The following is an 11,543-nucleotide window of genomic DNA, read 5'->3' as shown; positions in this document are numbered from 1 at the left end:
AGAGTCCCTTTTTGGTTAACTGTGCCTGTGCTGTGTGACTTTTTCAGTAGAGGGGAAAATCAAGTTCAAACAACAGCACAGGGAGAAAAAGAAAATTATCTAGATCTATATATATGGTTACTTGGTCTAAACAACTTTTGCACAACTGTGAGGAAACACAATGAAAGATATAGCTACTGGGGAACTGTCCGTCTAAATCACCAATGCACACACCAACTTCCAAGTCTTGAACACACAGTGCTGTGACAGGAGTAACAAGGTCAGCAATAAGCCACCTACATGCCCATTATTCCCTTCTTATAATTCTCTATTATAAAGGTCCAAAGGGAAACTATAGATGAGTCAGTTCTCCAAAAGCAGGAGTGCCACCAGGAAGAAGAAAGGAGAAATGGCACCTCCAGCCTTCTGTGGTTGGTCTGCACCTGCCTTCCTCTGCTCCTCTAGCTCAAACCACAGAGCAGCTCTCCGGGAAGAGGCCTGTCAGAGGCTTCCTCCAAAAGCACATCTGTATAGAGGAGACGCTTTAGAAAAATATCCAAATCCTTCCTGCTCAGTACAACCTACTCTAGAAAGAGAGACTGACATATAAACTGATGCACTCAGCCAGCACAATCTGTGGCAAAACAAAATTGATATGCAATGAGAGCACAGTGATGGAGTCGACTAAGGCCATTGCTAGACCCTGGTTTCTTGAACCCTACAGGACAGTCAACCTTTTACAGTGACCTCATCCACACTGCATGTTCCTACTCCTCACTGATGCAGCTTCACCAGTAACAATACAACAGGGATTGTCCGGGTAGGTCATGAGTTGGCTTTTTAAACTCATGCCTTGCCAAGCCCAGATGTGCTTAACTTGGTGTCAGGAGGCCATGTCCTCCCCCTCCTGCTGGTAATGAGGAGGTTGACCCTAGCTGGGTGCAAACTAGTCAAGGAAATAAGGCCCTGGGGACTTCCAATACAGAAAAAAATAGCAGCTATTCACAGAACAGAGCAGCCCAAGCTCCCTTTGTCTGTCTGTTTGTGCCTACTGGATCTGTCCTTCAGCTAGTATAAATCTGCCCAGTGCTACTGCCTTTTTGTAGTCTCTGCCAGCGTACACCAGCTGATGACTTAATGCTAGCATCAATAATCTTTAGCACAAGAAAGGCCCCGAGAAATAAACAGTGCCGTAGAAAACCCCACACAACCAGTACATCAACAGTGATAATATTTCACACACAGCGGACGACAAGGAGAGGCTGTTTACAAACTCCCAGCCAGAGCGGTTGTTTAGCAGCCCAAGAGTGTGCAAAGCCCTTATTGCTGAATTCCTCCTGCAGTCAACAACAGGTACTGAGTAGAATCTGCCTCAAGATCTGTGGAGAATGCCAGATTAGAAATCAAACTGTAAAAATACCCTGCATCGGTGCTCGCATTTCTGTGCTGGTGTAATGTTGCTGACTGGTCCTCTCTGGCTCTAAATATGATGCTGTCAGTACTGAGAATATTTCTTAATCAGCACTGAAGAGTGGCTGCCAGGAAAGTAGAAGTGGTTGTCTATCAGTCTTGCTTCTGCAGAAAGAGCAATTGTTTAAAGGGGAGGGGCTGTTTGACCTTTCCATTTTTCAAATGTGTATCTCTTGGCCAAGACTGTGTCATTCTTTGTAAGCATTTTGTTGTTCAAAACAAATCTTATACTGTGAACTTTTTGCTTTTCCTCCCTTAGTATGTTGCCATTCAGCAGCCTCATACTAACAAATAAGGAACCAGCATGTAAGATCCATCTCAAAATAATAAGCAAGTGCAGGCACTCTACTCCCAAGGAACAACCAACTCTGCAGAAATGGGCGATGTCTTATGTGAACTGAGCAAACAGGTGTGGGGTGGTCAGTTGGCAAAGTCAACCCTACAATAATAAGAAAGACTTCTCCAGCTTGTGCTCAGAAACAATCCTCCAACACTAAACAAGTGCACACAGGCAGATACTGCTGAGGAATACCACCATAACAAAACAACCTGTGATGCCTACTCCTCAGAAACAACCTGTGGCAGTCGTGTAGAGAAACAGGTGTTGAGATATCTAAGGATGAGAAACATTTTAAGTCATGAAGGACATGCTTAAAATGCTTCAAAGCACCTTGAGAGCGCAGGGGCAATTATAAGAAACAGGGATGGCTAACAAACAAGCAGCTATATGTATATTGCTGTGCACCACACTCAGACATATCTTTCATGGCATTCTTGATGAGAAGCCAACACAAATGCCACTCTGATTAATCAGGAAACTACCCAGCAACAACACGAAAAGTTTGCACAACACCAGCAAGCACACAACTTCCTCTGAAAGATATCTGGGTGAGGAAAGGTGCTCCTTTCATCAATACAAAAAACCCTTAAGGCTTAATGCTTGTGCAGATAATGAAGCCAAACATGTTTACACACCAGTGATCATTACATGCAGTGATTAGAGGAGATCTTAGGTTAATTTTCATCTCTGCTAGCTAACAGACTGATGACCTGCTGCCCCACCTAACCTCTCCAGAGTGACAAGTTAGGTGCTTTCACAAGCCAACCAGGCTGTCTTGTTCCTGGGGAAAACAAAGACTTTCTCAACATATATGATTAAAAAGGTCAATGAACTCCAGGCACTCAAACTGGTGTAATAGGACCAGCTGAGCTAAAGCAAAAATTCCTTTTGCTGGAAGTAAATAGCACACTGTTATCTCCCCAGGGGCCAGGCAATAGCAGGAGGCATGTTCCCATTCATTCTGCCAGTGTGTGATATGCTAGTGCTCAACCTATAAATACAACAGTTTTGTTTTTTTTTTTTTTTAAAACAAGGCTGTGACAACTTCATCTCATCTGGGTACAACAAACATACTTGAGTTGTGGCTACACAGTGGAGCTTTCTGCTGTGTGTGTGTGGTGGTGTTTCTTCCACCACTAAACCATATGTTACCTACTGCATGGCATGGCTGCGTTTCTCCCAGTGCATTGGGAGAAAATCAGGGCAGCTCTCCATAGTGGCTGCACAGGGACAGAGAGCCTGGGGACGTGCACATAGAGCAGCACCTACACTGGAGACCATGGGCTTTGGATTGTGCTATCACAAGGGGAGCTTGAACGAGAAAGAAGCTACAAAGGCACTGGTAGGGGTCCAGAGGAAAGTTCCTTTTCCAGTGTGAAATAATAAATGAGCCCATGACAAAAAGGCAATACTGGGCTCGGGATTCTGCCTTGGTACTATGCCAGCTGACCACGCTTTGTACATTTAAAACTGACCTGGTCATTAATTTGTTACAGACTTGTGCAATGTGAACAAGGCCAAGTATCTTGGATAAAGATGTTTCCTCTTGCAAGCCAACTGGAAATGCTTAACGTTTACTATTCACAGAGAAATCTGCTTGTCATACCCGTGACACGGCATTCCTCTCGGCACTGCCCACTCAAGACACCTCCCAGCTAATTAGACTATAAGAGCAACTTTGCTGCATCAAACCAAAAGTCCACCTAATCCACTGCTCTATCTCTAGGAAGGGACAACAGTGGATGCTGAAGGAGGAATATAGGAAGCATCTGTTCTATATGATGATCCTTTCCTTGCTCTGAAAACCCCAAAATGAGAAACGTGGGCTTTCCAGAGTCAGTGGGTTGCATCTGGATTGTTGCATCTGCATAGCGTACAATTCTCTTTTCCATGCATTTATCTAATGTCTTTTTGAACTCATTTGGATCTAACTCTTTCAGGGAGACAAAAGGTAAAGTTATGGTAACTGGAGCTATTGATATTACAAAGGAGACATGTAAGAAGGGGGTTAAAGCTAATGAATGGCTTTGGGAATGGACGGGACCTTTCTCAGAACAGAACAATAGAGTGCTTTTATGAAACTGGGAGACAGAAAACACAAAACTATTAAAAAAGAAAGAACACTCTTTTGTATTATTCAGCATTAGCCTTCAGAACTCATCACCACAAGATAGGACCCTGTGCTAGCTGCAGAGAGAGCCCGTTTAGTCTTTTAGGTGATGAGAGTTAGTCAGATCAAGCAGGCTACAACTTCAACCAGTTTTCAGCTGGATGACTGGAAGTGAATTTCAGCTCATCCCTACTAACCAGGCTCAGAAAGAGGGGAACTGATGTCAGGAGCCTTCTTTGGTGAAGCGGTGAGTTAACAGGCAGGGGTGACATCTCACACAAATGCTGACCATCTAACTATGCTCATGAATGTTGCTCCTTGCAGGACCTCGCTTTCCAGGAGAGGAAAGGGAGTATGCTTTTCTTACCTGGGTTGCTGCTGGCTGACCGATGACCACCCATCCTGGACACTGCTGGTCACTGTGATGTGAGACAGAGACATTGGAAGCCCATTGATCAAGGAAGCCTTTGGGAGTGTAAACTCCACAGTCTTTGATGCTGGTCATTTGCTCAAATTCCTCACATACTCCATCACCATCATGGAAATAGCACCTGCTGGGTTCATCTGCCAGGAGAAAGCAGAGAAAAGCAATCACAAAGGACTGGCTACACACGTCTGCAATCTAGTTGCTAGGACCTGGTAATATCAGAGGTCATGTATCTGCTGGATCAGGTCAATGGGAAGTGAAAGTGTTGGTCACTTCCAGGCAACAGCAAGGTGATTTTAAGAAAGCCAAAAAACAATAGTCAACTTTTGTATTGGGCATCTCCCCCAAGATATTTCCTAACGTAAGGGATTTCCTGCTTATTTTCATCTGTCTCCATTTAAAAGGATGGAAACAGAAGAAAGCAGAGATAGAAAATACATAGCGAGACAATGTGGGTGTTGGCATAATTCCAGCGACTTGAATGGAAAAATGCCAACAGAGGGTTTGGTCTACCATGTTTCCCTTTTTGTTTTTAAGAGATATCTGCCAAACAAAAACAACAACAGCAACTGTGAATTTAGGAATGGCAAAACCTGCCAAGTTCACAGCCGTAGTGACCAAAAGGCCAAACAGATCTGTTTATCCACAGAGCAGATACAATATACATAGCGCCAGGGTAAGCTTGCCACATACACACACATCTTCAACCAACACGACTCAGATTTGACCTGAAAGGATCAAAAGCAGCAGGAGACTTTATTATCCTTGTCCATTTATTCTGTGGCTTCTCTAATGAGACTGCTAACAAAGATGCCAAATTTTTGAGGTTGTTTCTGTAACACCGGCCCATTAAAAACTGAACTGAGATCCATCTAGTCTTTTCAAACAGACTGCATAGTAATAATGACTTTCAATCATTAGAGTACTCTGTGAAATGGAAACCTTTGACCTGTTGGTATCCTATTTTGTATTGTATTATGATTGCCAGTCCCCAGAGGTATCCAGTTCTGACAGCCTGTTGTATTTTTGTCTGGCAAATAAACCTGCTGAAGAACCGGTAGGAAATTAGCCAGAGCTGCTAGCTGGACTGATGGAAATGATCCCCAAAGAGAGCCCTGTCAGTAGCATTGGACTATCTCGAGTTAGGTGTCAGAAAATCCAACGGCTGCTCAATTTTGAGCTAATTCCAAACTACTAAATCCCCTGTTTATTTTTCCTCCTAGTTTACACAGTGAAATACCATCATGAGCCAGGGAAAAAAAAAAAAAAAAAAAAAAATCAGTTTATTGCAATTCAATTATTTAATGACTTTCACTCCTTTTCCCCTCCCTTCCACCCAATCCCCCGTGCAAAATTCCAGGTCCTTAAGAGAGTGTGAGTTTGAAAGAATGGAGAAGTCTATCAGGGAAGAATGTCATTATGGTTTCATTTCATCATGACCTCTGCGGCCAAGTTGTGTTCGTGGATAAGCATGAGGAACTGTGTATTTGCTGGGCCAGTTCTCTGAGCTGGCGAAAAGGAGACAGCATGAATCTGGAAGCTGTTCAGCCATAGGAGTGTAGCCCTGTGTCTGAGCGAATAGTCCTGGGGTGGCTAAACTTCTTGACCCTACGTATCACATCTTAAAATCTTCATATGGCTGGGAGCCACCAAACATATACCACACACCTCGGAGAGCTTGGAGGAGGAGCTCCACAGACAAAAGATGACAATGGTTCCCTGGGGTGTCCCATTATGGTGGGAGGGGGCCAGGGTAGATGTGCAGATGGACCCTAAGGCAACCCAGCAGTGCTGGCCCCACGGGCCTTGCCTCCTCCCACATCCAGTTGCCCAACAGCCCTGATGCCAGTAAGGCCTGGCTGCTCCTCATCTGATAGTGACCCAGCTGGAAACGTGTGGTTGAACTGCTTATGAACCATATGTGCCCTGAGAGCCCCAGTTTGGACATCCCTGTAACACACCTTGGTTCTCTGCAGAGTTATTCATGCAGACACGATGCTACACCAGCACGGCTTGTTCACCCCCAGGGGAGCAGGAGAGACACGCTCTGTGTCTGGCCAGCTCAAGGAAGGGACAGAGTGAGTGCGTAACTGTGATGGCCATGGGGACAAGATCTTGATTCCCTCATCTTATCCTTCTGCATCTCTCATTCTGCTCTTCTCTCTGCAGAGATCTATCAAAGCATAGGCCAGCTCTCTGCTGAGCCCAAGAAAGGTGGGATAAAGCAAAGTGGCTCACCCGCCTCAGAGCACTATGTCCCAGTTTGAGCTAGAGTCTCAGCAGAAATCTCTGAGAAATATTCAGCTCTGGAAAGACTGTGACCAGCAATCAAAAAATCCTCAAGAACAAATCCCAAACATATGAATGAAAATACGTAGTTTTGGAAAAAGAATGTCCTTGTTATTTTATGAAAGGAAGTTTATTTCTGTAAAAAGGCAAAAAAAAGGGGAGAAAAAAACCTGCCATATTAAAAAGACCCAACCTTCAGCCTATAAACACAGGTACACTCAGATATGCACCTACAGTGAAACACCAGCACCCAAATGCATCCTGTTACACACCCACACTGACAGAAACCTTGACACACAAACACATGTACATTTCCTTTACACAGCCCCAATGCAGCCACCCCACTGATGCAGACACATACCCAGAAAGTCTCAGCCTAATTTTAGGTATTTTCCTTCAGACAGTGTTTCCCTGGCCCTCCTGAAGCACTGACTTACTTTCACGACAGGCACTGAAGTAAAGCACAACATTTATATAGCAACATACTCCTGCACTGGCTCCAAATGTTCCCTCCTAATGCGATGATAAATGTAATGGGCTTCTGATAAGATCATGTGTTTGGGATAAAAGAATACTCAAGACCTACTCCAATCCGATGACTTAATTCATACTCACATGGATGGGAAGGCAGCCTTTGAATAGTTGTGATCCAGGCCAGTGTGTGATCCTAACAGAGGCTAATTTGTTCCTGATTATGCTTAAGACTCCAATAAATCTGTCTGCTCGGAGTCTGCAAAACCCGAGGGAGGAACCGAATGGAGAGACTGAGATGTCTGAATTAAATGGAGACTGCCTAAATGATTAACAAAGTCTTACTGAACTGCACTGTCACGAGCCTTTCTGCTGTACCAGTCCTGGAGAGTCGTGACACCCTGCCCTCCATCGCAGCACAGGTTCACGGGCTGGATGACACCTCCCCCAAAAGCAGAGAGATTAGATACCCTCTCAATTTTGTGTGCTTTGAAAATTGATGGAGGAAAGTGGCTTTACAACCCTAGTTTTCTTTTAAGGAAGATCTGTAAGTCCTATAACTGACATGCCATCCTGAAGCGTACAACGCCATGCTTTGAGAGGAGCATTGGTGAGAAGAGGGGAAGACCCTTCCTGCCCATAAGCTTCCTACTTCTGAGTGATGGCAAAAAATTTGTCTTTTTTGAATCCTTCCCAGACACTGGTGCAAGGACTGACAAGGGCACCAACCTATGACAGGCAAATATGATGCATCACTGGGTGGGCTGCCAAAAAGAAGCAGAGGCTCTTCCTTCCTCAGGTACTGAGCACTGCGATCTTGGATGCTTGGTAGGTTACACATTAGGCTTTACATTTTCATGAGCAAAGTAAAGAACGACCAGATTGTTTCTTCCTACGATTGCCCTCACAAAATAAAAAACTAACAGGCTTCTTCCCTTTGCAAAGTGGTGTGAACACAGCTCAGTTAAATCTGTAGAGTCCTACAGGCTCAAAGCCAGGGAGAGCAGTGTCAGGAGTGGTATATTTCTAGGAAGCAGTAGCTAACAACTTTATTTCCATAACGGTGCAAAATGCCTTTTCTGTTCTCTTCTCAATTCCCATAACATGAAACAGATCCAGGGCCTTGGTAATATGAGCTAATTTTTGTCACCACAGAGGTCTAGAAGCTCCCAAGACCTGTACTGGTCATGTATGGCCTGCATCATGGACTACGTTCATCAACACCATGGACTTCTCACTTCGAAATTGAATTTTATTTGAAGGAGATATGGAGGAAGGGAACACAAAGGAAATCTGGTTTGTCCTCAAGAGAAAATGACTTCAAAAAATTAAAAAGCAGTTGCCTGGAAATCCAGCTTCAATCTAGAACAGTAAAATGTCTGCAGGCGTAGCACCTGGCAGAAGGAGACAGCGTCTCTGGGGGACTGACAACAGATGCTGAAGGATCCTGAGGTGAACTCGTGGAACATGTATTCATTCAGGCAGCCCAAGCTCCCTTCTGTAACAAAGTACTTTATGAAGGCACAAAAATGTTGGGGCCAAACCAAGGTCCTTCTCTTGCCCTTGCTTTGAGAAAAGGCAGTCTCTGGTTCAGCGAAGATTTCTTTGACACCTGGGAATCCCTGAATGCTCCATGGCAGCCATCAACCTGGAGAAGAGGGATTTCTTGGGGAAACAGATTGGCAGGACCTGACCTGCTTACTCTTGAAGTTGGGCTTTAAGATCCATAATGATCTTGTGGCTCTTGGGTACTGCACCAGAAAATGTTGCAAACTCCATTGTTGATTGCTTCTTGAGCTGTCCAAGCACAGTTGCAAAAGGCAGCCTTTCATATTGAATCACAGAATCACAGAATATTAGGGATTGGAAGAAATACAAAGCCTTCCTCTGGGGTTCAGAAATGAAAGGATGCACAAGGTGAGGCAGAAGATTTAGAGAGCACCTGGGAAGGGCCTGTCAGACCAGGTCTGGATGAGCAGGTAACTCCCCATCACAGTCACCTGTTCAAAGTAAGGCTAGAAAATCATCAGCAAAATGAATGAAGTCTGGTAGAGGTCAGGAAGCAGACGTGCAGGATATACACTTATCTCTGATAGGCAGCCTTCCACCTCATTAAAAAAAAAAAAAAAAAAAAAAGAGATAAAGAGATCCAATTCATAGCACAGGGCACATCCTCTGATGAGGCTTTTAATGTCCAAGCCGCATGGTCAGAGTGCTGGGGACAGACACTGGGGGCAGCTTCCTGTTTTCAGCTAGAACGCAGTGATTGGCATCAGCATAGTCTTTTGTGCAATAGCTACTATTTTTTTAAAAGACCAGACAAAAAATAAAAGAGTATTTTTAAGCTCAGCTGTTTACTTAGGGATGTTTCCAACTATAACAAGCCTCACGCCACATAACTATTTGTCTGAAAAAAAAAAAAATAAAAAAAATTTAAAAAGGGGGACAAAAATGCAGAAGCATTGTCTCAGAGTAACAAATTCTTGGAACAGAGTGAGCTTCACATTTTAACCCCTAAAAGGTCTTTCCAGAAGCGTGCAGGTCTTTTTGGACACAGCGAGGGCCAAATCACAGACTCACCAAAGTCAGCAACTTCTGCAGAAGCATGATTTCATTATTTTACCACCGCCTCACTTAATCAGCATCTCCAGCACTGGTGTTTATGTTCACAGATGAGAAGAAACGTATCCAGAGGTTTCTATCACAAAAGGAGAAATAATTCCACTGCAGTTCACATAAACGCGGCGGCTGAGCGATTGCAGAACCTGCTCCATTTATTTCGATGGGAGTTTCACCCTTTGGCTTCAGTGGGAAGAGAGTGAATAACATGGCCTGCTTCCAGGATATCTGCTAATCTCTTCTTTAATATTGAAGAAGCCAGAGACAGAGATATTTCCTGCTACAGTAAAATATTCGAGAGTTATTTTCCTTCCTGGATATTCTGATTCGAAAAGAGGAAAAGCATTACCCAGAGCTTGGGCAGACCTTTCCGAATAAAGTTGCATATCAATAAAATGGTGACATTTTCCTTCAAATGAAATAAAACAGACACCTTGGAAATGAAGGCAACGCGGGTGTTGCAATCTACTGCGGAACATCCAGGGGCCTCGCAGGAGGCTTTTTTTTTCCATACAATATGACACTTGTGTCTGAGCATCTCCTGAACCGAGCAGGCAGGCATTAATGCATTTGTGGAGCACGGCTCCGTGGTAATTCAGCTGTTTCGTGGAAATACATTCCTGGGTTTGTTCTTTGTCTGGCGGAACTCGGCTCATCGGTATGATATAGCGGTCGGAGCACAATAATTATGCAATTGATCTGCATGCTGCAGACAGATACAATTACAACTCCCTCGCAGAGCCCAGCATTGAAATTTGATATTTCACCTCCAAGAACACAAGTCTTTGTCACTTAAGCGAAAGGATATTTCCCATCACTGGCAGTGGTAGTAAGACCTTATCTGCTCTGTGGCTAGCCAACAGGAGCCAACGTGACCTGCCCCCAACCCTGGGCAACCAGGCATGTTATAAAAGCACTACAACACACATCCTCCTCTCACCTAATCTTGTTTCCCTCCCCGGGTGGTTGGATAAATCAGAAAAGTGGTGCTGAGAATATTTCAATATTTCCTCAGACTTACACAGATTTATGAGCTAAACTTGGAGACTGTTCGACTGAAAGTCTTGAGGCTTCTGCAACACAAAGCAGCAACCACTACAACCACGAGATGGCTGGCCAGCGTGGCCCTTCTCCATACCTAGCCCACTTGCTTGGGAGGCTCGGAAGGAGCCCAGAAGAAAAAACCCAGTGGTGCCATTCACCAAGGAAAACAAACTGCTTGTTTGTGCGTGTTTTGTTGGATGGTATTGCAAAGGAAGGTCCTGTTCTCAGCATCCCTCTAAGCACAGCAAGTTGCTGTTGAGTCACAGAGGATGGTCTAAGGGAGGGAAGTATGACCAGCCATGGAAGCCTCTCTGATCCACAGAGAGTAATGCGTGAGGGATGCAGCAAGCTAAGGAGTCATTCTTCTGCTGGGCTGTCATTGGAGCTGTGTCCTAAAAGCCAAAGCTGGATTGAACTGGGCTGGAGTTGCTGGCCTAGGGAAAAATGCAGGCAAATACCACTCCAGCCCACATTCTCCCCCACAAAAAAGCATCTGTCCTTTGTGTTTTGCTGTCTGAAATGCCTGCTCTCTCTGTTCTGTGGCTCAGCTGGCCCTGCTAAGATTGCACTATTAATGATGACAGTCTGAAAATCACTTTAAGAGACTTTATGACGATGCTGTGATTACTAACTTGCCAAATAAGTGCTTAGACATTTTAGAACATGTAGCCACACTCCCATGAGCTGCAGGAAACAGTCAGCTTCAAAGTATTTGCCTGAAGCTGTAGGATTCACACAAATATCATCTGAATAGCCCTGGTCAGTAAATTCATTACTATTTCCTATGAAACTCT

General features: G+C 44.4%; 1 protein-coding gene across 1 annotated transcript in view; it reads right to left on the bottom strand.

Annotated features, from left to right (window-relative positions):
* The window catches only part of PAPPA (pappalysin 1), a gene marked incomplete at its 5' end in the record, with an annotated part of 110,384 nt that overhangs the window by 67,728 nt on the left and 31,113 nt on the right, over window positions 1–11,543 (bottom strand). Inside the window, one exon of the mRNA XM_010167464.2 lies at window positions 4,267–4,463. Within this exon, the coding sequence (XP_010165766.1) occupies window positions 4,267–4,463 (197 nt within the window). The remainder of the gene's footprint in view (window positions 1–4,266; window positions 4,464–11,543) is intronic.

This window comes from Antrostomus carolinensis, unplaced genomic scaffold, assembly GCF_000700745.2.
Source record: "Antrostomus carolinensis isolate BGI_N321 unplaced genomic scaffold, ASM70074v2 scaffold5, whole genome shotgun sequence".
Lineage (NCBI taxonomy): Eukaryota > Metazoa > Chordata > Aves > Caprimulgiformes > Caprimulgidae > Antrostomus > Antrostomus carolinensis.
The sequence above is the reverse complement of the archived record's forward strand: the minus strand, read 5'-3'. Positions and strand labels throughout refer to the sequence as shown.